Below are 26808 nucleotides of genomic sequence, written 5' to 3'. Positions count from 1 at the left end.
TAGCCAAAAGTCGGCGACTTTTGAAAATGAACGACCCGTTTCGCTCAACCCTAGTGTTGAGGTGGTTATTACAGGCTGTAAGCTTCTTTGAAGAGGTGGGTTTTCAGGTTTCTTTTGAAAGATCCAAATGTGGTGGATAGCCGGATGTGTTGGGGCACAGAATTCCAGAGGATGGGGAATATTCGAGAGAAGTCTTGGAGGCGATTGGGTGAGGAGCGAATAAGGGTGGAGGAGAGAAGGAGGTCTTGGGAGGACCGGAGATTATGTGAGGGAAGATATTGAGAGATTAGTTTGGAAATATATGGAGGAGAAAGGTTATGGATGGTTTGTAGGTTACTGTTAATAGTTTAAACTGGATATGCTGGGAAATTGGGAGCCAGTGAAGGTATTTGGAAAAAGGGGAAGCAGGAGTGTAGCGAGGAGAAAGATTAATTAGTCGGGCAGCGTTAAGGATGGACTGGAGGGGTGCGTGAGTGTTAGAAGGTAGGCCACAGAGGAGGATGTTGCAGTAGTCGAGGCGGGAGTAGTGTTGAGCATTCCGATACCGCAAGTATCGGGTATCGGCCGATACTTGCGGGTATCGGAATTCCGATACCGAGATCCGATACTTTTGTGGTATCGGGTATCGGTATCGAAACAACATTAATGTAAAAATGTGTAAAAGAGAGAATTAAAATAAAAAATATTGCTATACTCACCTCTCTGACGCAGCCTGCACCTTACCGAGGGAAGCGGCAGCGTTCTTTGTTTAAAATTCGCGCTTTTCTTTCCTTACGTGAAGTCCCGGCTTGTGATTGGTCGCATGCAGCCCATGTGGCGGCGACGCAACCAATCACAGCAAGCCGTGACGTAATTTCAGGTCATTCAGTATTTTAAAATTACGCTCCGGCTTTGTGATTGGTTGCGTCGCAGTCACATGGGCGACGCAACCAATCACAGCAAGCCGTGACGTAATTTCAGGTCCTTAAGGATTTTAAAATTACGTCCCGGCTTTGTGATTGGTTGCGTCGCAGTCACATGGGCGACGCAACCAATCACAAGCCGTGACGTCACGGGAGGCTGGACACGCGCGCATTTTAAAATGGGCGCGTGTCCAGCCTCCCGTGACGTCCCGGCTTGTGATTGGTTGCGGCGCGGTCAACCAATCACAAGCCGGGAGGCTGGACACGCGCGCATTTTAAAATGGGCGCGTGTCCAGCCTCCTGTGACGTCCCGGCTTGTGATTGGTTGCGGCGCGGTCAACCAATCACAAGACGGGAGGCTGGACACGCGCGCATTTTAAAATGGCTTCCCGGCTTGTGATTGGTTGACCGCGCCGCAACCAATCACAAGCCGGGACGTCACGGGAGGCTGGACACGCGCCCATTTTAAAATGCGCGCGTGTCCAGCCTCCCGTGACGTCACGGCTTGTGATTGGTTGCGTCGCCCATGTGACTGCGACGCAACCAATCACAAAGCCGGGACGTAATTTTAAAATCCTTAAGGACCTGAAATTACGTCACGGCTTGCTGTGATTGGTTGCGTCGCCCATGTGACTGCGACGCAACCAATCACAAAGCCGGAGCGTAATTTTAAAATACTGAATGACCTGAAATTACGTCACGGCTTGCTGTGATTGGTTGCGTCGCCGCCACATGGGCGGCATGCGACCAATCACAAGCCGGGACTTCACGTAAGGAAAGAAAAGCGCGAATTTTAAACAAAGAACGCTGCCGCTTCCCTCGGTAAGGTGCAGGCTGCGTCGGAGAGGTGAGTATAGCAATATTTTTTATTTTAATTCTTTCTTTTACACATTAATATGGATCCCAGGGCCTGAAGGAGAGTTTCCTCTCCTTCAGACCCTGAGAACCATCAGGAATACCGTCCGATACTTGAGTCCCATTGACTTGTATTGGTATCGGGTATCGGTATCGGATTGGATCCGATACTTTGCCGGTATCGGCCGATACTTTCCGATACTGATACTTTCAAGTATCGGACGGTATCGCTCAACACTAGGCGGGAGATGATTAGGGCATGCACAAGCATTTTGGTAGAGTGAGGGTTGAGGAAAGGACGGATTCTGGAAATATTTTTGAGCTGGAGGTGACAGGAGGCGGTGAGAGCTTGTATGTGTGGTTTGAAGGACAGGGCAGAATCCAGGGTTACTCCGAGGCAGTGGATTTTGGGACAGGGGAAAGTGTGATTTCATTTATTTTGATAGATAGATCAGGTAGGGAAGATATGCGAGATGGAGGAAAGATAATTAGTTCAGATTTGTCCACCTTGAGCTTGAGGAAGCGAGAGGAGAAGAAGGAGGATATGGCTGATAGAAACTCTGGGATTCTGGAGAGCAGAGAGGTGACATCTGGGCCAGAGAGGTATATCTGAGTGTCATCAGCATATAGATGGTACTGGAAGCCATAGGACCTTATGAGTTGTCCCAGGCCGAGTGTATAGATTGAGAAGAGTCATTACTCAAGGACAGAGCCTTGAGGGACACCAACAGAGAGGGGACAAGATGAAGGGGTAGTATGGGAGTAGAAAACCCTAAATGTGCAGTCGGTAAGGTATGAGGAGATCCAAGATAGGGCGAGGTCTTTGACCCCAAAGAAAGAGAGGATCTGTAGTAGGAGGCAGTGGTCAACTGTGTCGAAGGCAGATGACAGGTCTAGAAGGAGGAGTATAGAGAATTGTCTGTTAGCTTTGGCTGTAAGTAAGTCGTTAGTAATTTTGGTCAGGACAGTCTCAGTGGAATGGTGGGGACGGAAGCCAGATTGTAGGTTGTTGAAGAGAGAGTCAGATGCAAAGTGAGAGGAAAGTTCAGCATGGACGTGCTGCTCAAGGAGTTTGGATGCAAATGGCAGCAAAGATATGGTGCGATAGCTGGACATAGCGCTTGGGTCAAGTGATGGCTTTTTGAGGATAGGTGTGATTGTGGCATGTTTGAAAGCGGTGGGGAAGGTACCAGAAGTTATTGATAGGTTGAAGAGATGGGTTAGGGATGGGATTAGTGTGGTGGTGAGGTTGGGGAGGAGGTGGGATGGGATGGGGTCAAGTGCACAAGTGGCGAGGTGTGATTTGGATAGAAGATGAGCAAGCTCCCCTTCAGTGATTTTGAAGAGGTAAGTTATGGGGTTTTGGGCATTGGTCTGGTATACAAAGGGGTTGTGGTGGTTTGATGACAAAGATTTGCCTTGTTTGGTCGATCTTATTTTTGAAGTGCGTGGCAAAGTCCTCGGCAACGATTAGGGGACTCGGAGGGGGCAGTGGTGGGCGGAGGAGGGAGATAAAAGTGTTTAAAAACTGTTTGGGGTTGTGGGATAAGGAAGATAAGAGGGTTGTGAAGTAGGCCTGTTTAGCAGAGGTGAAAGCTGATTTGAATGCGAGTGTTGCTTGTTTGAGTGCAGTGCAACCGTCTTGCGAATGTGTTTTCTTCCAACGCCATTCTGCAATTTTGGATACTTGCCGAAGCTTTTTAGGGATGTTATTGTGCCAGGGTTGTCTATTGGTTCGTCGCACTCTGCTATGCATGACAGGGGTGACCATTTCGATAGCTGATGCAAGAGTGGCATTGTAGAAAGCAGTGGCAGTGTCTGTGTCGTGGAGTGAGGATATGGATGCTAGCTAATGATAGGATAGAGTCAGAGAGTGTGTGGGTGTCTAGGTGTGCAAGGTTCCTGCGTGGGTGTGCATGTTGCTGGCCATGGGTGACAGGTGAAGAGGACATGGATGAGAAAGTGAGTAGATGGTGGTCAGATCTAGGGAGAGGGGAGTGTTACGTAACCCCCAGCACCCAGAATATGTTGTGCAGTTATATGTATGAATAATAGGTTCCATGTGAGATGCATGCCCCTAATGCATCAGCCCACAGGCTGGGCCCCTGGGCAGAGGGGACAAGATATCCCCATTCTGACCTCCCCCACCTTTGTAATTCCCACAGTAAATATCGGCAGGCTCCGGCCACCTGCGTCTATTATAATGTATGTCTGGCCTGCTGCTTTTCAATTGGCCCGCCCTCTGTAGCTGTGTGATATATTCTGTGTCCTGTGAGTAAAGTGTTGTCACACTGGAAATACGTGGAGAAGCAGTGATCTTTTATATGCGCCCATGTAAGCAAGCAATTCCAGCCAGCGTCCTTTATTCAGACTCCATCCAAAGCAGAGTGGACCTCCTGAAACGCAGGGTGGTACTGAAAGAGGTATTCCAGCACGGTAGACCCCGTTACACTGGTGGCAGACAGCGGGATGTGATACCCCCTCTACAGGAGGAAAGGAATGAATGGAAAACAACTACCAGAAGTTTTAAGAGGACTACATTAAAAGATCTGGTGGAAGCCCGAGGGTTAATCGCCAGGAACAAAATAAAAGCGGATTTGATAGCAGCCATCATGGAACATGACAGTGTAGCGCCCCCCAATGTGAACGTGGAGGAGACTGAATTCCAGAGGGAGGTAAAGAACAGACTGGCGTTTTATGGCCCAAACCCTGCAGTAGAGATCATACGAGAGGTGATGGCTGATGTGCGTACTGATCTGAAGGAAAAGATGGCCAAGCGGACCAGGATAGAGCTAGCCAAGATGGAGTTGGCAGAGTGGACCAAAGTGGAGCTGGCCAAGATGGAAATTCAGTGAGCAGGGGGAGCTCTGGCCCCGCGCCCAGGTACCTTCAACAGTAAGACACAAAAAGATCCAGTATTATGCCTTCCGACAGTTGGGGGAGGCAGAGGAAGACATTGATGGCTTTCTGCAGGACTTTGAGTGGCAGTGTGCCCTTCATCAAGTGAAGCCAGAGGAACGGGTTCAGAATCTGTCCAGCAAGCTGACAGGCCGGGCAGCGGACGCCTATCGCACGGTACCTGATGAGGACTGTATGGACTATGAGCGGATCAAAGAAGTGATCTTGGCCCGGTATGCGCTGACACCAGAGGCATACCGCCAAAAGTTCCGTGGACTTATAAAACAAATAACCGATACCCACGCTGAATGGGCCTGTAAATTGTGGTCACTGCTACAGTGGGTACAAGGGAGCCAAGCAACCACTAAGGAAGACGTCCTCCAGCTCTTCTTGTTAGAACGATTCTTTAATGGACTAACCCCCTAGACACAGGAATGGCTTCGGGACAGGCGGCCAATGACTCTTGAGGAGGCCGCTCGTCTGGCCGATGAACATCATGATGCCAGGAAGCCTCAGTTGTCCGGATCAAAGATGGTCACTAGGGATCCACCCATGGACCTGGAGGCCCCCAAATTACAGAAGATTGTAGGGGGACCAGCTAAAAACCCGGCCTACCACAGTCCCCTTGGGGCGCGATGCCACACCTGCCATCAGCTGGGCCACCTGCAAAGACAATGTCCCAACTGGACTCAGCATAACCAGTTGCCAAAGGCGGGAACAGCTACCTTCAGCCGGGTACACTGCTACCAAGGCGAAGCTGACCCGGCATTGGGGGCTACGACTAACCAGGGGGTGCAAGAGATGGAGGAAGTGGTGCATGAAGTGGACCCCGTGCAGGCAGCCCGGGCAGATAATCGACAACAGCATCGACGGGTCATGTGGGTTAATGGGAAACGTATGCAGGGACTAAGAGATTCCGGGGCAACTTTGACCCTTGTGAAGCCTCATCTCGTCCGGGACCAAGAGAAGATAGACCGGACAGTGACAGTCCATGTAGCAGGGGGAGCCATACATCGACTGCCCACTCCCAGGATTCACCTGAACTGGGGAGTCGGGGATGGCCTTGTTGAGGTCGGCTTGATGGAGGATTTGCCTGCAGACGTCTTGCTGGGAAATGACTTGGGGCCCATGTTGTCTGCCTTCTCGGTTGCCCCTCTGGCTGAGACATATCCTGTGACCACCCGGAGACAAGCTGGAGCTGCGGAGGCGGAATCACACTCAGAGGAGGCCCAGGTAAGACATCCCAGCCCTACACGTATTCCCTTAGCCAGACACATATCTTGGGCCACCCCAGCTGAATTTAAGAGGGAGTTACTTGAGTATCCTTCATTAGAGGGATATCGTGGGAAGGCACAGGAGGGGAGAGGGGTACTGGAAGGGGAACAGTTTGTATGGAAGCAGGGACTCCTCTACCGGATCACAGAGCAGCACCACACAGGGACGAGCCCCACTATAAAATGACAGCTGGTAGTTACCAAGAAGTATAGGCAGGAGTTACTGTGAATCTCTCATGACATACCCTTAACCGGGCACTTTGGCGTCAGTCGCACCAGGTATCGTCTGATACAAAACTTATTTTGGCCGGGGGAACTATGATGTTCGTCAGTACTGCCAGACCTGTGACAGTTGCCAGCTCATTGGCAAGAGGGGAGATCGATGCAAGGCCAAATTACGCCCCCTCCCCATTGTGGAGGAACCATTTAGCCGAGTAGTGGTCGATCTGATAGGGCCGTTAGCCAAACCCAGTCCATCAGGGAAAAGGTATATATTGACAGTGGTAGATTATGCCACACGGTATCCAGAAGCGGTTGCATTACCTAACATACTGGCAGAGACGGTGGCGGCTGCCCTGCTTCAGGTTTGCTCACGTGTTGGATTTCCCCGGGAGATTGTCTCGGACCAGGGTACCCAGTTTACAGCAGAGGTGACCAACCAACTGTGGAAGCTGTGCGACGTAAAGTCCATTAGAAGCACCCTGTACCACCCGCAAACCAGTGGGTTGTGTGAATGCTTTAACGGGACGTTAAAATAACTCATTGGGACTTTTACCAGGACCTACAGGGACTGGGAGAAATTCTTGTTTTCCTATCGGGAGATGCCCCAAGAATCCACGGGGTTCTCCCCGTTCGAACTGGTATACGGGAGGCGGGTAAGGGGACCCCTAGACTTAGTGCTAGAACACTGGGAAGGGGAGAGCACCATTGAAGGGGTACCTATTGTACCCTATGTGCTGGAATTATGGGTCCTCCTACAGGAGCTGACCCAGGCTGTATGTGGGAACATGCAGGTGGCCCAGCGGGGCCAGCGTGTATGGTACGATCGGAGGGCCAGAGAACGCACCTTGGAAATAGGACAGAAGGTCCTGGTGTTAGAGCCCACTAGGCAGAACAAGTTCCAAGCTGCATGGCAGGGGCCCTACCAGGTAGTGGGGAAAATAGCCGACACCACCTATAATGTCGCCGATTGTGACGACCCCAGGGTTATCCGCATGTTCCACGTGAATATGCTGAAGCCCTGCCGGGAGTGCCCTGAAGAGGTAGTGGCCATCTGTGCACCTGAGGCAGAGGATTTAGCCGGACTTCCCTTGCCTGATGTCTTAGGGGAAAGGACTCAGTCTAAAACATGGGACCAGGTACACTTGGGTGAAGACAAAGGTCCCCGGGAGAGACAGCAGGCGGAGGCGTTGTTGAGGCAGCGACAGAGGATGTTTTTGGGGAGACCAGGGTACACTCGCCTGGCACAACACAAGGTTGAGACCCAGGATCAGACCCCCCTGCGTCAACCCCCTTTCTGCATCCCTGAGTCTGTACGAGAAGGGATGCGACAAGAGATACAAGAGATGTTGCGTTTAGGGGTCATTGACAAGTCAGATAGTCCCTGGGCATCCCCCGTAGTGTTAGTGCCCAAGAAGGATGGGACTACACGGTTTTGTGTAGACTATCGTAAGCACCAATGAGAAAACGGTGACGGATGCGTATCCCATGCCACGTGTGGATGAGTTGTTAGACCGGCTGGCGGGGACAAAGTATTTGACCACCATCGATCTATGCAAAGGCTACTGGCAGATTCCCCTTAGTCCTGATGCTATTCCCAAGTCAGCATTTGTCACCCCGTTTGGCTTATTCCAGTTTCGAGTTATGCCATTCGGGATGAAGAATGCCCCGGCGACCTTCCAGAGGCTGACTGACCGGCTTCTAGATGGTCTCCAGGACTATGCTTGTACCTACCTGGATGACATCACCATCTACAGCGCGACATGGGAAGAGCATCTAAATCACCTAGAGACAGTATTGGACAGGATCCACAAGGCCGGAATTACCCTGAACCCAAACAAGTGTCACGTGGGCAAAGCAGAGATCAGTATTTAGGGCATTGGGTGGGACGTGGGAAACAGTGACCAGAACCAGCCAAGATTGAGGCCATAGCCAAATGGCCCACCCCACGCACTAAAACCCAGGTCATGGCGTTTCTAGGGACAGCGGGGTATTACAGGAAATTCGTTCCCAATTACAGCAGCATAGCCAAGCCCCTCACTGATCTGACCCGTAAGAACCAACCCCACCAGGTAACCTGGACCCCAGAGTGTGAGGAAGCCTTCCGCCAGCTAAAGGAAGCCCTCACCAATACCCCTGTATTGGCCGCACCTGATCCAACTAAACGTTTCCTTGTTCACACAGATGCTTCTATGTTTGGATTGGGGGCAGTACAGAGCCAAGTCGGGCCGGACAGCCAAGAACACCCGGTAGCTTACCTGAGTCGGAAACTACTGCCCCGTGAAGTAAGCTATGCAGCCATTGAGAAGGAGTGCCTGGCGGTAGTATGGGCACTCAAAAAGTTGCAACCATATTTGTATGGATGACAGTTTTCCCTCCTAACAGACCATAATCCCCTAGTCTGGCTTAATCGGGTCTCCGGAGACAACCGCAGATTACTGCGGTGGAGTTTAGCCCTACAACATCTGGACTTCACCATCCACTACAGACCTGGCAAACAAAACGGTAACGCCGATGGACTAAGTCGACAAACGGAACTTGTACCAACCCCATAAACTTCGGTCATCCCCAAACCGATCCGTTAAGGATCAGACTGTGTATGCCGATCACGTCGCTGAAAAGGGGAGCCATGTTACGGAACCCCCCAGCACCCAGAATATGTTGTGCAGTTATATGTATGTATAATAGGTTCCATGTGAGATGCATGTCCCTAATGCATCAGCCCACAGGCTGTACCCCTGGGCAGAGGGGACAAGATGTCCCCCTTCTGACCTCCCTCACCTTTGTAATTCCCACAGTAAATATCGGCAGGCTCCGGCCACCTGCGTCTATTGTAATGTATGTCTGGCCTGCCGCTTTTCAATTGGCCTGCCCTCTGTATCTGTGTGATATATTCTGTGTCCTGTGAGTAAAGTGTTGTCACACTGGAAATACGTGGAGAAGCAGTGATCTTTTATATGCGCCCATGTAACCAAGCAATTCCAGCCAGCGTCCTTCATTCAGACTCCAGCCAAAGCAGAGTGGACCTCCTGAAACACGGGGTGGTACTGAAAGAGGTACTCCAGCATGGTAGACCCCATTACAGGGAGGTTGTGAAGTTAGATAGGGAGCAGAAACAGGTGTAGACAAGGTCTAATGTGTGTCCGTCTGTGTGGGTGGCTGAGGAGCACCACTGAGTAAGTCCAAAGGATGAAGTAAGGGACAGGAGTTTGTAGGCTGCTGACTGGTGGGTGTCAATAGGGATGTTGAAATCACCCATGATGATGGTGGGAATGTCAGCAGAGAGAAAGTGAAGGAGACAGGTGGAGAATTGGTCAATAAAAGCAGTGGTTGGGCCCGGAGGTCGGTATATGACGGCCACTTGGAGGTTGTAGGGGGAGTAGATGTGGACAGTGTGGACTTCAAAAGAAGGGAGGATAAGGGAGGGTAAAGGTGGGATTTGATTAAAGGTACAGTTGGAAGAAAGAAGAAGGACCACTCCTCTGCCATGTTTATTGCCAGGGCGAAGATTGTGGGTGAAGTGGAGGCCACCGTAACATAGTGCAGCGGGGGAGGCTGTGTCAGAGGATGTCAGCCGTGTTTCGGTGATGCCCAGAAAGAAAAGATTACGAGAGGTAAAGAGGTTGTGAATCACATGGAGTTTATTGCAGATGGAGCGGGCATTCCATAGTGATCCAGAGAGAGGGTGCAGGGGGGTGGGCATCATGCACACGGATTTGAGGTGGGCAAAATTTTGGGTGTTTATATTTGGTTGGGAGCAATAGCAGGGGGTAGTAATGGGAGGTATGAGCTGTGGGGGTCAAGGATTGGGAGATATGTCTCCAGCAGTAAGGAGAAGCAGAGAGAGACAGAGCAGGTGGGAGGAGAGTGGGCGGCTTGTTTTGTATTTTATTAGGAGAGATCTAAGGTTGAGAAGCAGGTCAGCAGAGGAGGTCAGGTGGGTAGGCAGGAGGGAAGGAGAGATTATTACTTGGTTAGAGGGAGCTGGGGCTTGGGGATAGCGAAGGAAGCTGAGGAGTATTGGAGCCAAAACTGTTAGTATGTATGTCAGCATGATGAGAGTAAGTGTGGTGGAAAGGGAAAGAAGTTCAGTAAATTTATTAACAGTGGTTAGTCTTACCTTCTGTTCACTTCTGGCTCATTTCTGGCATATTTCTGCTGTCATAATTGCTGTTATCCTATTAGAGACATCCTTCTAGTGACAGACCACAGTCCAGACAGACCTGTGTCTCTGAATTTGTAACAAGCTAAGTAGTGCACATGAAATAGGCCAGGTGTGATCAGGAGGGAGGAGCAGCAGGAAGACTGGTCACAGACACAGGAGGTGATTAATTAGAAGTCAGAAGGGATAATGCAAGGGGAAATAGATCCAAATGGAAAGATAAAGCAAACTGTGTATTGGCATCAAGGAATTAAAATGAGAAAACATGCAAGGGAAGAAAAAAAAAGAAACAGTAGTAGCAGCCAGCAGACATACCAGGAAAAGAAGGGTGAGGAAGATCAGGACACTCATTAGTGTTAATGAGCTTTAGACCCAGTCATGGGTTAAAGAATATACACAGTGGCTTTTGTCAAATTACTCCCACAGAGATGGGTTAAAGAATACACACAGCGGCTTTTGGCCCAGTACTATTACAGACATGATTGCCTAAGGGTAAGTTCTGAGTATGCTGATAGCCCATATGTGGGGGTAAACCACTGTTTGGGCGCACTGCAGAATACGGAAGGGAAGGAGCACTTTTTAAATGACGAATTAGCTGGAATTGAGATCGGACGTCATGTAGCATTTGGAGAGTTCCTGATGTGCCTAAACAGTGGAAACCTCGCAATTCTAACTCCAACTCTAACACCAACACACCCCTAATCCTAACAATAACCCTAACCACACCCCTAACCCAAACGCACCCCTAACCCTAATCCCAATCCTAACCACAACCCTAACCCCAACACACCCCTAATCCCAACCATAACCCTAACACCCCTAACCCTTACACACCCCTAACCCTAATCCCAACCCTAACCCGAATCCCAACCCTAACCCTAATCCCAACCGTAAATGTAATCCAAAGCCTAACCCAACTCTAGCCCCAATCCTAACCCTAACTTTAACCCCAACCCTAAGGCTGCTTTCACACTAGCATCGGTACGGGGCCATCACGCTACGTCGGCCCGACGTACCGACGCATACTGTGAAAAAAATGCCCGACGTGGGCAGCGGAAGCAGTCTTACGATGCTTCTGCTGCCGCATTGCAAGGTCTGGGGAGGAGGGGGCGGAGTTTCGGCCGCACATGCGCGGTCGAAAATGGCGGTCTTGACGCACAAAGAAACGTTACATGTAACTTTTTTGTGCTGGCGGTCCGCCAAAACACGATGCAACCGTCGCACGACGGTTGCAATGTGTGGCATTGCGTCGCTAATAGAAGTCTATGGGAAAAAAACACATCCTACGGGCAACTTTGCAGGATGCATTTTTTCTCCACAACGACGCATTGTGACGTGCAGTGCCCGACGCTAGTGTGAAAGCAGCCGAACCCTAACTTTAGCCCTAACCCTAATCCTAACTTTAGCCCTAACCCTAAGTTTAGCCATAACCCTAACTCTAATGGGAAAATTGATATAATTTTTTTTTCCCCCTATCTAAGGGGGTGATAAAGGGGGGTTTGATTTCGTACTTATAGCAGGTTTTTTTGTTTGGCAGCTGTCACACATTAAAAGATGCTTTTTATTGCAAAAAATAGTTTTTGCATCACCACATTTTGAAAGCTATATTTTTTCCATATTTTGGCCCACAGAGTAATGTGAGGTCTTGTTTTTTGTGGGACAAGTTGATGTTTTTATTGCTACCATTTTCAGACACATGACATTTTTTGATCTTTTTATTCCAATTTTTGTGAGGCAGAATGAACAAAAAACAGCAATTCATGAATTGAAAATTGATAAAGCAGTTTTAGGGTATGTGCACATGTTGCGGATTTGCCTGCAGATCCACAGCGTATTGGATGCTGCGGATTTGCAGCAGTTTTCCATCCGGTTTACAGTACCATGTAAACCTATGGAAAACAAAATCCGCAGTGCACATGCTGCAGAAAATACAGAGCGGAAACGGTGCAGTTTATTTTCCGCAGTATGTCAATTCTTTGTGCGGATTCCGCAGCGTTTTACTCCTGCTCCTCAATAGGAATCCGCTGGTGTAAAAACGCAGGTGAAATCCGCACAAAAAACACTGGAAATCCGCTGTAAATCTGTGGGCAATCCGCAGGTAAAACGCAGTGCGCTTTACATGCAGATTTTTCAAAACCTGAGCTGAAAAATCCGCGCAGAAATCCGCAACGTGGGCACATAGCCTTATTTTTCGGGTCAGTACGATTACAGCGATACCTCATTTATATCTTTTTTTATTTTGGCGCTTTTATACAATATAAAATATTTATTATTGAAAATAATTATTTTTGCATTGCTCTATTCTGAGAGCTATAACTTTTTTAATTTTTTGCTGATGATGCTGTGTCGCAGCTTGATTTTTTGCGGGGCAAGTTGACGTTTTCAGTGGTGCCATGTTTATTTATATCTGTCTTTTTGATCGCATGTTATTCCACTTTTTGTTCAGTGGCATGATGATAAAGCATTGTTTTTTGCTTCGTTTTTTATGTATTTTTTATGGTGTTCCCTCAAGGGGGACAGTTTTATAGATCGGGTCGTTATGGACGCGCGATACCAAATAGGTGTACTTTTATTGTTTTTTTTTATTTACATAAATAAATGGAAAAATTATTGGAAAACTTTATTTTTTTTCTTTATTTGGGGATTTTTTTTCTTAATATTTTTATACATTCTATTTTTTTTTTAAACTTTATAACATTGTCTCATTTGGGACATCACTATATTACATCAGATGATCAGCGATCTGGCAGGCAGTGCAGGAGGCTTGCCAGCACCTGATCTCAGCAATGCATGCTCCTGCAGAACAGTACTAGTACGGCGGTGTTTGGGAAGGGGTTAATCAGTCACTGCTTCACCATTCTAATCACAGCTACACCTGTAACCGCAATAAGCCCTCATGACCTCACTATGCCTCCGTACGCCTTCTGGAGAGCACAAACAGCGCCCCTAGCTGTTACATGGGTCACTGCCTCACAATAGATAGATTGTACAATAGATAGAATAGATAGATAACATAGGTTGATAGAATAGATAGAATAGATTGATAGATTACCTGCAGTAACCTCTTCCCTGGCATTTTCCCACGGTCCAGAGGTTACCTCAGGTCAGGCTGTGAGGGAGCGCAGGCTCAGTGACATCACCACTAGTTACTGAGCCCTCGTCCGCTGTGTTTCATTTATTCCCCAGTCGCTTACAGCCAGGAGGGGTCGCATTAGCAGCACTCCCGGGTGTAAGCTTTATCGCCCCCAGATACTGCGTGGGACACTCATTATATTGGACTGCGACGGATCAGCGGGTATACTTTTGGTTTAATATTTTATTTTTATTTCAGAAGATCGAGGGCTTCGCTTGGAATGGCAGAATAATAAAAAGATGGCCAAACAGTGTGGTGTTTTATTTCATTAAAATACTTTTTTCTGCATGTGTGTGTGTTTATTTAACACTTTAATTACTTTAAGATTAGTAATGGATTGGTGTCTTATTGACGCCTCTCCATTAGTAAGGGTACCGTCACACAGTGCAATTTTGATCGCTACGACGGTACGATTCGTGACGTTCTAGCGATATCGTTACGATATCGCAGTGTCTGACACGCAGCAGCGATAAGGGATCCTGCTGAGAATCGTTCCTCGTAGCAGATCGTTTGGAACTTTCTTTCGTCGCTTGATCACCCGCTGACATCGCTGGATCGTTGTGTGTGACAGCGATCCAGCGATGTGTTCGCTTGTAACCAGGGTAAACATCGGGTAACTAAGCGCAGGGCCGCGCTTAGTAACCCGATGTTTACCGTGGTTACCAGCGTAAAAGTAAAAAAAAAAGAAACGTACATGCTCACCATCTGATGTCCGTCCGGTCCCTTGCCGTCCGCTTCCCGCTCTGTCTGCCGGCCGGAAAGTGAGAGCAGATCACAGCGGTGACGTCACCGCTGCACTCTGCTCTCACTGTACGGCCGGATCTGTCAGAGCAGGAAGCGGACGGCAAGGGACCGGACCGACATCAGATGGTGAGCATGTACGGTTTTTTTTTTTTTACTTTTACGCTGGTAACCACGGTAAACATCGGGTTACTAAGCGCGGCCCTGCGCTTAGTAACCCGATGTTTACCCTGGTTACCCGGGGACTTCGGCATCGCTCCAGCGCCGTGATTGCAACGTGTGACCGCAGTCTACGACGCTGGAGCGATAATCATACGATCGCTGCGACGTCACGGATCGTGCCGTCGTAGCGATCAAAATTGCACTGTGTGACAGTACCCTAAGTCAGCTTAATGTCACCTCACAATAGGAAGGTGATATTAACCCCTCATTACCCTGCTTGCCAATGCTAAAGGGCTATTGGGAAGAGCCGGGCATAGTGTCAGAATTGGTGCATCTAATAGATGCGCCTTTTCTGGGCAGCTGCGGGCTGCTATTTTTAGGCTGGGGGCCTACATCAATGGCCCCTTACCAGCCTGAGAATACTAGCCCCAGCTGTGAGCTTTAGCAAGGCTGGTTGTCAAAAATGGGGTGGACCCCACGCCGGTTTTTCTTTAATTATTTATTTAAATATTTTTTTATTTTTTTTTTAAAAAGCGTGATATCCCCTCTATCTTTGATAACTAGCCATGATGTAGCTGACAGCTGGAGGTTGCAGCCCCAGCTGTGAGTTTTGTCTGGCTGGTTATCAAAAATAGGAGGGGACCCACGCCGTTTTTAAAAAAAATATATTTATTAATAGCGCAGGAGTGGCAGATAAACTTCCATCCGCCGCTCCTGCTGTCACTGTAATTAGCGGCTGTAGATGTCACATGATGGGATCAGTAGTCCCATCAGCTGATACCAGTGACCGGAGGTGAGTTTCCCTGCTGATCAGAAGCCGTGTTTGACGTAATGTAATGCATATGACAGCGTGTCAAATACTGTATTGCCAGTGCCCCCATTCAAGTGAATGATGTTCGGGTCCACTCTGCTGGATGACAGGCTGCATGGACGCATCATGCAGCCTGCATTCTAGATGTAGCAGAGCCGAGTGTGACGTCACATCCGGCTGTCATTGACTTTTCTGCAGCAAATACGCTGCAAGAAAAGTCAGTCTGCATATTTGCAGCGTTTTTTCACCATCCATTCAAGTCAATGGGTGGAAAACGCTGAAAAAACACTGGAAAAATGCTGAAAGAAGTGACATGCTCTATGTCCAAAAAACGCAGCAAAGCACAAAATACTGATCATACAAAAAACCAATGTGTGTGCATGAGATTTCTGAAATCTCAGGCTTTGCTGGTACTGTAAAAAGAAGCTGAAAAGTAGCATAAAAAAAGCAGCAAAAAAACGCAGCAAAAATGCCCTGTGTGAACTTAACCTAAGTGTAGAAAAATATGTTTACACACATATCACTCCCAGCGATTCAGTTGAAGATTATAAAAACTTTTGGTTATGCATGGTACTATCACAGACTTGGGTGCAGAGTATACCTAGAGTGTTTTTGTAAAACTGCGCACAAGCAAAACCTAATACCGTCCCTTGCTAGAACTGTGTCCTGTCCCTACGCTAAGAGTAGAAATAAAAAATAAGAAGTAAGTTTTTTTCTTTTGTGAGGAGGCCCCCAAATGAAACGAATGGCAAATAGAGTTGAAGACTAGCTGGATTTGGCTGTTATAGTTGTCAAGTCATCCAAAGATGCGGACAAGTCCTGTGGGATCCATGCCTGGTTCATTTTAAGGAATGTTAGATTCCCCAAGTTGGATGCGCCTGTTTGTGATGACACCACCTGAGGTGCTAAACACATGTTCCGACCGTAAACTGTTACAGGGCAGTTCAGCATCTCAAAGGCATAAAGGACAAGCTCAGGCCATATGTCCAATCTGAAGACCAAGAATTTAAATATGGCAGACCCATCTGTTAGTATGTGGACCTTATGGACACGTACTTCACCATGTTGTTGTAACGCTGCCTCCTACTGACTATCAGATTGTGGTGCAGGATGTTGTGGCATGCTCATAAAGTTTTGCCACATTTCAGCCATGCTAACCATGCCTTCCAAGGTGCTGGAGGTGCCCCAGATGCATTGGCGACTTTTTCCTCCATCTCTGCATTGCTGTTTCACTGAGCCCCTGTTGTCAGCAGGGGTCATAGGCAGTAGGCTGCTAGGGACAATTTGAGCCTGTTACTCGTGGCATTGGAAAGCCATAGAACCCTTCCGTGCAAATCCGTCTGTTGGCCTGGGAACCTCGAGACTGATGTTGGGGCCTTTGGGCGCACTAAGCCTGCAAAGCTGCAGGGAAAGATGGATTCAAACTCGAAGAGGCAGGAGGTAATGGAATCTGGGTGCATTGCTTCTGGTGGAGAAGAATTTCTAGTGCTAGAGGAGTTAGTAAGAGGGATGCTCTACCCTTATCGAGAATTAGGGCTGTAGTTGTGTCCTGTACCTGTGGGAAACTCTGTAACCTGTTGGGCTCTATCCTGCATGCTTCATTACCAAGTAAAAGTTTAACTGTTTTAATGACTTCAGTGTCCTGTGGATTGTGTGCTGTGAAGTTTCTGGAAGATGAAAGACTGGAGCCAGGGGAGGCCTAGTAAGTAAGTGTGATACACCACACACGCAGCAGCACACTGGGACTGGGAAATGATTTTTCTGTAGGGTGCCAGAGCAAACAGCAGCAGTTCGCCCACGACTTCCTTGATCAGGCACCTTACACTCTTCTAGATCACGTGACACTCTTTTTCATTGTTGGCTCACAAATTGCTGTGTGAGGTGGTGCTACTATCCTCATTGTATGTCTATGCTGTGGTGCCCCGTCCCATTCCCGGTCCACTCCTCGGTCCTCAACTGTTGTTTCGGGGCTGCCATCTGGCGCAGTGCCCGGCAGGGATGCCAGACTCCTGGGGCTTGCCTCCCATGTTCCGCGCTGCCTGCTCCTGCTGCTTCCGGGACACTGTGTGCATCCTGCAGGCCTCCTAGCATGCCATTAAGGGCGCGTGCTCACTCCTGCTATCTTAAAGAGGCAGCATGCCATTTTTCAAAGATATGTTTCAGCCAATGGCTGAGTATCTCGTACTATTTCAGGCACCTCTGCCATTAGGGAGGTGCATGAGCAACAAGTGTTTCCTGTTGCTAGTTCCCAGGTCCTCTGTGCCTGTGCATTATGCTCTGCTTGCACGTCGCTAATTCTGCTTTGTTTCCTCAGTATACCTACTTTCTGTCCCATGCCTTCTGGGACTTCACTTGCATCACCTGCCTCTCTCCGTGCCAGCTGTCGCCCGCCACCCACTTGAGCCGCTTATCTCCTGCCTGGTTCTCCACTACTTACAGTACTTACCTGCCTGCCAGTCCAGCTGAGTCAGCTGCCACGTCCCCAGGGTCTAACTGGAGGTAGCATCCTGCATCTCCCGAACATTTAAATGGGACAGTTTCCATCCAAAACACATAAAAAACTCCATTGTCTACAGCCAAGCCATCAGATACAATCGTATATGTTCCAACCCAATGGATAGGGATGAACACCTTGATCGCCTCAGAAAGACCTTTTTGAATCAGGGCTACCATCCAAGAACAATTGAAAACCAGATTACAAGAGCCACTAGAATATCAAGGAATCACCTGCTACATTAAAAGGCTAAAGAAGAAAATAACCGGGTACTTCTAGTAGTTACCTACAATCCAAATCTGGAGGTGCTAAGGGGAGCTGCACGGAAATTACAACCTTTACTACAAAAAGATGCCCGATTACAAAATTACAATCCATTTTTCCAGACCCCCCACTACTGTGTTTTAGACAGCCCCCAAATCTAAGAAGCATAATTGTCAAGAGCTCCCTGTCCTCTACAACAGCTGCAGGTACCTTTCCCTGCAATCAGAAAAAAAGTAACACCTGTCCATTTATAATGACCACGGACAAGATAAAGATCCCCAATTCACATCAGGACTACAAGATACCAGGTAATTTCAGCTGCTTCACATCTAATGTGGTGCACCTAATTATTTGTACTAAATGTCAAACTGGGGGTCTGTATGTGGGGGAGACAGGGCAAAAGCTTAGAACAAGAATGAATTCTCACCGCCATACAATCAGAGAAAAAAGAATGGATCTACCTGTGGCAATACATTTTTGTCTCCCAAATCATAGTTCAGTGCCCCAGAGTCCTGGTCGTTGCAGTACTGACGCTCCGCCACTAAGAGGAGTGATGGTACGTCTGATGGCACTTAAGGAGTTCACCTGACCAAGTATCACAGTCACACATTACACGTCACATGCTGGCCACCGGGGGGAGCAAAGGGTTCTATGTATTAGGCCACTCCTCACAATCTGGTAAAACTGGGGGCCGGATAGGAAGTGAGTCAGAAGCTGAATGGGTTGGATCCAGGCAACATCCTGTGGCAGAGGGTGTTGCGGGGGAAGATTCAGGGGGGTCTCTGTCAGGGGTGGGATCCTGACAGTGGCCTAGCGAACAGAACAGAACGTTACGGAGCCACGCCTGCACCCGTTGCGGTGGCATCCTAAGAAAGGAAACGAAGCGAGGTTTACTGTGGAGAAATGAGAAACGAGATCGCAGCACAAAGGAGATAAAGCCAGTAGGAGTCGTGCCTTGAGAACGTGACAACATCCTACTGAGGCACGTAGCCGGTGGCCGGAACGCTGAGGAAGTATTTGGCTCCAAGCATTACTTCAAACAGTGGCAGGGCAGTTAATTATAGGTTGGCTGCCTCACCTAAATCACCTAAGCAGACATAGGGGGCAATTGTGGGAGAGGGGCGATGCTAGGCTCCCGGAAGAACTCCAGGCCTACCCGTCATACGGGTGCGTCCTATCCATATCATCTGGAGAACGGAGAAAGAACATCAGAATAGATACGAGTTGTGAGAGAAGAACATCAGAAACAGACACAACAGTTGTGAGGACTATCCCGTGGTGCTCAGCAGGGAGGTACTACAACACACAGGCGCTAGAAGGTAGGCACTGATTTCCACCTGCAAAGGAAACTCTGGATGTGCCTTCGGAACGGCTGGTCTCCATCAGCCCTGTTATCAGTACTCTGGATTGTGGATCCTGAAGCCTTCAGTAAAGAGGTAGAGAGACTGCAACCCTGTGTCCTCGTTATTCATCGCGACTTGCATCACGCATCACCAATACATCTTTTATTGGACGCCCCTTAGCAGGGTCACGGACCGGGTCTAGCCACCGTGACAACCCCAGGACCGAGACAGAGAGGCCCGGTATCGAGTACCCCATGGCCCTGCATCTGGGGGCGCTCCAACTTGGCGTCACGAACAGGATCTACTTAAGCCTGAAGAATCAGGTCATGTGTGCCTTGGAACAGTGTCCGAATTGTGCTTGAACTGAGACTTATTACAAAGACTGTGTATTGCCACTTCCCGCCAAAACCGCTGCCATTACAGCACTAAGAGGAGCGCAGGAGAAGAAGAAGGACGTGGAAGTGGGTGTAGACAAGCTGAAGAGCGCAAAAGACAATGGCCGCCCAGTCTAAATGTTACTGTATCCTGAGGACGTGGAGACGAAGCCGCCCACGAAAGAGAATGCGGGAAGACGATCTAGAAGAAGGGACAGACATGGCGGCCTCCAAGCAGCCATGTGGGGACGACCTGTCCTGGCGCCAGCCCGCAACGTTGGGAGTGAGCCGGGACCCACCGCTACAGCGGGTGCTGACCGCTGCAGAGCTGCTTGCGAGAGGAGGACCCGGCAGCCGCTCGCCGGACAAATGGGTGGTTGCGGCTGAAGCCTGGCAGGAGGCGCGATGCCGAGAAGCCCACGCCCGAGTGAGTTCCCGGCTGGTCCACTCTGCGGAGATCCGCCTGTCCCCTGCGTTCCCCTCTTCACCCAACCCGACCTTGGAAGACCCACGGACCCCGTCACCGGGGCTTGAACCACGGGAGTGAGATCTGAAACTGATGCCATGGATGGAGCACCGGTGGCGCCTGGTGGCCGCGTGGCTAAAGGAGAAGGAAAGAGAAGACTGACCTGTGGACATGATCGATTTGAGGGCCGAAGCGAAAGATCCTCCGCCGAAGTGGGGTGTAGTGGTCACCTTTAACTCCCAGGAAGGAAGGGGAGTTATCCAGGAGATCGGGGAGCCGCTGAAGGTACATGTCGCCCGGGGCGAGGTGGAACCCTACTATGGGGAGATTGACGAGGACCACGACTTGCAGCCTGGAGACGCTGTAGTCTACACCCGGTGGCAGCGAGGGGCTGGTTGGAGGGCTCAGGACGTCCAGCGGTGTGCAGCTCTTCAGGCCGCCCCTGAGGCCCAGGAGACCGGACCCCTTGTGGAGGAGCCATCTGCCACCTGTGATATGGATCATCCGGCGGTCTCGACCCAACGTGTGACCTTGAGTTCCACCCGTCCTCTGCTGAGAGGGGTGGACTTGGGGCCAAGCCTTCCTAAGCCGCAGAGGGCTACCTGTGAGGTAAAGCCCTGGTGGAAACCACCTCCTGATTTATAAGCCTAAACTGCAGAAAGCTGAAATTGTATATTGTTTGTTAACTGTTCATCTTCCGTGTCCTTTGCTGCTAGCACCCGACCAGGGTTATTCTTAAAGGGATCCCTTTGTTTACCCGGGATCCCTATTGCTTTTTATTTTTGCTCTTGTTTTATTTTATTTTTGCTTTTTGTTCATCATTGGTTACAAAGACTGCCGAATCATGGACGGTGAATGGTTCACAAACTGTATTGTAAATAGTTTGCACCTTTTTAAAGGTGCCCTTTACTGGTTTTACAAAAGGGAGAGCTTTTTGAAGAGACTGTTCCCGAGTACAGCATGGAAGCTCTTGCCTTAAACGGACTTGCAGATAGAGAGAGTCTGCATTACCTCAGAGAGACTTGGTTCCCCCTTAAAGGGAACGTTCACCAGTTGCACTTAAAGTATAATGTTGCCTTAAAGAAAGTAGATGGTAATAAAGTTTTACATAGAAGTAATATGTAGTTAGTTAGATAGTTATAGAGAATGTTTAATAATGTTACTAGAGAATGAGGACAGGAAAGAGTTGAAAGCCGAATTTCAATAAAATAAACCCGTAGGGGTTAGTTAGTGAGTCCTCCTGAGAGCCATAGAGAGATGGTTAATTGATCCTGTACTAAGAAAAGAGGCAGTAGGCCTGGGCAGATAGACAGGCGGTCCTGCATATGAAAAATCAGAGGGTAAAAAGAAGAGTGTTGCACTTAGAAGAGAGAAATAAATAAAAAGTTAATTTATAATTTAGAGTTTTATAGTAAGCCTTTAGTGGGTTCAGCTTATATGCCCTTAAAGGAAAAGTTAAATTATTGTTCAGAATTTGCACTTAGTAGAATACCCAGCTGGGTAATAGAAGTTATTTATAGTATGTTATTTAAAAATATTTAACCATGTTTTGTTTGCAACGTTCAAGAGTCCTCACCTCCCACAAAGAGAAGCACTGTTATATTTACTTGTTCATTGCATTTCAAAATTTTGTATGTCTTTTGCTGACATGTATTGTTGTTTTCTTCCCATTCCGGGAGTACTGGATTTAACCGGGGGGAGTGCAGTGCCCCAGAGTCCTGGTCGTTGCAGTACTGACGCTCCGCCACTAAGGGGAGTGATGGTACATCTGATGGCACTTAAGGAGTTCACCTGACCAGGTATCACAGTCACGCATTACACGTCACATGCTGGCCACCAGGGGGAGCAAAGGGTTCTATGTGTTAGGCCACTCCTCACAATCTGGTAAAACTGGGGGCCGGATAGGAAGTGAGTCAGAAGCTGACTGAGTTGGATCCAGGCAACATCCTGTGGCACAGGGTGTTGCGGAGGAAGATTCAGGGGGGTCTCTGTCAGGGGTGGGATCCTGACAGTGGCCTAGCGAACAGAACAGAACGTTACAGAGCTGTGCCTGCACCCGTTGCGGTGGCATCCTAAGCAAGGAAACGAAGCGAGGTTTACTGTGAAGAGAGAAATGAGATCGCAGCAAAAAGGAGATAAAGCCAGTAGGAGTCGTGCCTTGAGATCGTGGCAACATCCTACTGAGGCGCGTAGCCGGTGGCTGGAACGCCGAGGAAGTATTTGGCTCCAAGCATTACTTCAAACAGCGGCAGGGCAGTTAATTATAGGTTGGCTGCCTCACCTAAATCACCTAAGCAGACATAGGGGGCAATTGTGGGAGAGGGGCGACGCTAGGGTCCCGGAAGAACTCCAGGCCTACCCGTCATACGGGTGCGTCCTATCCATATCATCTGGGGGACGGAGAAAGAACATCAGAATAGATACGAGTTGTGAGAGAAGAACATCAGAAACAGACACAACAGTTGTGAGGACTATCCCGTGGTGCTCAGCAGGGAGGTACTACAACACACAGGCGCTAGAAGGTAGGCACTGATTTCCACCTGCAAAGGAAACTCTGGATGTGCCTTCGGACCGGCCGGTCTCAGTCAGCCCTGTTAGCAGTACTCTGGATTGTGGATCCTGAAGCCTTCAGTAAAGAGGCAAAGAGACTGCAACCCTGTGTCCTCGTTATTCATCGCGACTTGCATCACGCATCACCGATACATCTTTTATTGGACGCCCCTTAGTAGGGTCACGGACCGGGTCTAGCCACCGTGACAACCCCAGGACCGAGACAGAGAGGCCCGGTATCGAGTACCCCACGGCCCTGCGTCTGGGGGCGCTTCAACTTGGCGTCACGAACAGGATCTACTTAAGCCTGAAGAATCAGGTCATGTGTGCCTTGGAACAGTGTCCGAATTGTGCTTGAACTGAGACTCATTACAAAGACTGTGTATTGCCACTTCCCGCCAAAACCGCCGCCATTACAGCGCTAAGAGGAGTGCAGGAGAAGAAGAAGGGCGTGGAAGTGGGTGTAGACAAGCTGAAGAGCGCGAAAGACAATGGTCGCCCAGTCTAAATGTTACTGTATTTTGAGGACGTGTCCGTCAGCAGCTGAGGTCCGCCTTCTTATCCTCTTTGGAGGGTGGAGACCATGGACACGAGGCCGCCCACGAAAGAGAATGCGGGAAGACGATCTAGAAGAAGGGACAGACATGGCGGCCTCCAAGCAGCCATGTGGGGACGACCCGACCCGGCGTGTGAGTATAAGCTTTTTTATTTTATCGGAGTCAAACATTTAGATCAAGAAGGGGTTGTTCTAGTATTGGATAACCCATTTAAGATAGCTCATCAAAATAATTGTTGTGCAACACTGCTGCAATACCTGTGAGAGAACAATGATAAGGGATATAATGATGTCTCACCCTATACTTGAACTGTAAACAGGACTCATACTGCCAAGAGCTATGACAGCCCATGAGCACTGAGTGACCTATTAAATGTCTATTAAATGACTGCTGATCAGTAAAAATTTACCTACTGGTGGTTGTATTGTGCCACAGGTCGGTCCGCGTAAATGGACCTTTAAGTTTTGAAATTCAACAATGTAACTGTACTGTATAGTTGGATGGCATTATCAATGTGTGATTTTAAAAAACTCTTGATTAATTAAAAATAAGGAGATTAAGGTATTGTCCAATGAAGAGAATGCATTTTACAACTAAAGGTCAATCACTTAATAGCTGATTGTTGTGGATGCCACTTCAGAAAAGTGTAAAAGCTGCGGTCGGCCATACATCTCAGCTTGAGCAGACCATTGTACTCTTTGATAGGTTGATGTAGTACATTGGTAGGCTATATTTCCGATTGGTTTACTAATATGGATGGTTTTGGTGAATACCTAGTAGATATTGTAATAGGACCAGGGGAGAAGTGGTTGATGATGTGTATATTTCCCATAGGCTCCGGTCTTGTATGGTGTAAATAAACCAGTCAGGCAGTTTGGTAGAGGGAACTGTGAATGTTTCTGCTCCATTTAGCCATATTGGTGATGACTGTGGCTAATCATGTTCAATGCTCAGGTATGGTATAACAGGCCAAGAAGTCCACAAGTTAATGGCTCTCTGTGCTCCTGGAAAATCGGTAAAGTGATTGTTATGCACAAGTCTTAATTCTGATGAGTCAGAAATTTGATTGTATAGTTTTCCTTAGTATTTTGTTTTGCTGTTGTATGCAACTAATAAATGTGGTTGCAGCCTTTTGTACCAAACCTGTCTGGTGTGAACTCTGCCTTAGTGTGCCTGAAGCACCCAGTCTAAACATAGAGATGATGATCCTGTGAGCTACGGTAATTCCCTAATCAGTTCACAATATCGACATATTTTATCTAGTGTGATTAGTCTGTACTCTTACCTGAGGACTGTTTGAAGAAACCTGTGACAGAGAACGACATCCAAAAACGGAGATGGATAAGGACACACAAAATAGCAACACATTTATAATTAGAAGGATAGACAACACTGCATATCCACCGTACTGCAAAAACAAAACAAAAATCACTGACAAATGAAGAGTTTTACGACACATGGTTAATTGACTTTTATATTACAGGCAATAATGAAGTTGATTTATTTTATTTACTGTTTATCTCACCCATGTGAGATTATGTAGCCCAAAAGAACCATGTCATTTGCAGGCAACTACCGTTTATCTACTGACCATAATATCCTGGCAGTGTTGTGTATACCCTTGTATCTTATCTACTATGCTAGAAAAGAAGGAAAAATGTTATGGGCACATATTAACTATTATTTGCTAATTTTATATGGTTTACTGGTTTACTAAAACAAAAATCTGAATAATCAAGCAACTTAAAAATGCTTTTATTCACCATCTTACATCATGGTAGTGTCATGGGTGTGTCAGGTGTGACAGTCAGACAGTCATCCTGGATCCACCTGTAGAAGGTCATTGCAATTAGCTCTACAAGTACCTTCTTGATTTTTGTATCTCTGTTATGGTGTGATATTTTTCTCCCCCTAGGAACCAACAGTTACCTCCACCTTCTGCTGCTAATTAGCACATCCTTGCTGAAGGTTTAAATACCTCCAGTCTCTTCAGCAAGGTGCTGGTGTCAGCTCAATTTCCCTCTGTTTTGGTTGGAAGTACTTGCAATCGGATAGTGTCTTCTTGAAGTACTCTCGGATGATTGCTGACATGATATCTTGGTGGTCTTCTCAAGCTAATTGTATTCCCTTGTTTTTCCACCCCATCCCCTCCCTGTCCAGGGCCTATCACTAGAGTCAGGCAGGGATTAGGTTCCTGCTCGGCAATAGGTGCAGAACCTATTTAGGGATGTTTAGGGCAGACAAGGTGTTATTAGATCTGGCAAGGGGTCTCCACACCCAACTTTCCTACTGTTTGGGCTTCCCCTTCCTCTCCCCGCTGTTGTGCACCTTGCTTCTCTTTACCCAGTGTGACAGGTAGCCCATCATATTTTTTTTCATCTATATTGAGCTTGCACAGTTTGTACCTGCTGTATTTTTATAATTCTCTTATTTCTGTGCAGTCTGACTTCCTCCCAGCATGGGATTGTGCAATGCTTGCCCTGTAGTTACGGCATCTGAGACTGATAGTAGGTTGCACGGTGGTCTCATGTGACAATGAGCTGATATTAGGGCATGTGCACATGATGCCATTTACAGGTGGACTCCATCTGGAATCTGACTTAAAAAGCACTGCAAAACTGCCACAAGAATGAATATAATGAACAGCAAGGTCAAAACGACATTGCTGTGCACATCTTCTGCCTTATGTAATTTTCTTTAACTGCTTCTGGATTCGTAAACCATAAAGCAGTTAAAGGGAACCTGTGATGTCCCCAAAAGCTATTAACCTGCAGATATTTAATTATTCTGCAGGTTAATATCCTTCTAAAGCAGCCTAGCTACCAGGAGGAAATGATCTTTACAACTCCTGGCAGCCCAGTTTTCTGTCTCTTCTCAGTACATAGTGACCAGCAGCTGTAAGCACGCCCCACCACTGACTGACAACTGACTCTACATTACTGCAATATGGAGCTGGCTGTCAGCTGAGCCATAGCACTTTGACCTCTTTAACTGAAAGCTGGTGGCTGCCGGTTGGTATAGGTGAAACAGTGTATTAGGTGGTAGCCGTAGGTGAGTGTCATGTGTCTGACCCCTGGCACATTTTTACAGAAAACACAAGAGTTATTATTATTATTATTTATTTATATAGCACCATTAATTCCATGGTGTTGTACATTAGATGAGGTTACAGCTTGGAGTTCTTAGTGTGTGTGTGTATAGGCAGTGTTGCTATTGGCATTTTCACCTTCAGGCCTGTTCCATTCCACTCCTTACCAGGTCCATTAGACTTCAAGACAAGGACAAGAGGCACATTATTAAAAACAAGGCACTCTTTACTTGGCAACACACTTAAGTACACAAGGCAGCAGGCAGTACACTTTACAACTTCTTCTGTCTCATACAGAGGTATGTTGTTATCGGTTTCTGATGATAGCACTTTATATGTGGACTGTAAACAAGCAGAGCAAATGAGACAAAACACCTTTTTCCCAGTACAGGGACACAAGGGTCAATACATCCTGCGGTTAACCCTGCACCCAAATAGCAGTCTGTGATGCCTTACAAGGGCTACTCCTAGAGCAGCTTCCATCTTCTGTGTCCTCAGCTGAGCAGCACCCTTTG

General features: G+C 48.0%; 1 protein-coding gene across 4 annotated transcripts in view; it reads right to left on the bottom strand.

The window, feature by feature from the left end:
- LOC143764880 (membrane-spanning 4-domains subfamily A member 4A-like) overlaps positions 1–26808 on the bottom strand; it is a 328843-nt gene that overhangs the window by 61131 nt on the left and 240904 nt on the right. For 2 of the 4 annotated variants that reach the window (XM_077250944.1, XM_077250945.1), the window contains exon 6: positions 24491–24613. The exons of the other annotated variants lie outside the window; for them this stretch is intronic. In XM_077250944.1, coding sequence (XP_077107059.1) covers positions 24491–24613 — 123 coding nt within the window. The remainder of the gene's footprint in view (positions 1–24490; positions 24614–26808) is intronic. 4 annotated transcript variants of the gene reach the window in all.

This window comes from Ranitomeya variabilis, chromosome 4 (genome assembly GCF_051348905.1).
Source record: "Ranitomeya variabilis isolate aRanVar5 chromosome 4, aRanVar5.hap1, whole genome shotgun sequence".
Lineage (NCBI taxonomy): Eukaryota > Metazoa > Chordata > Amphibia > Anura > Dendrobatidae > Ranitomeya > Ranitomeya variabilis.
Note: the sequence above shows the minus strand (reverse complement) of the source record. Positions and strands in the feature narration are given on the sequence as shown.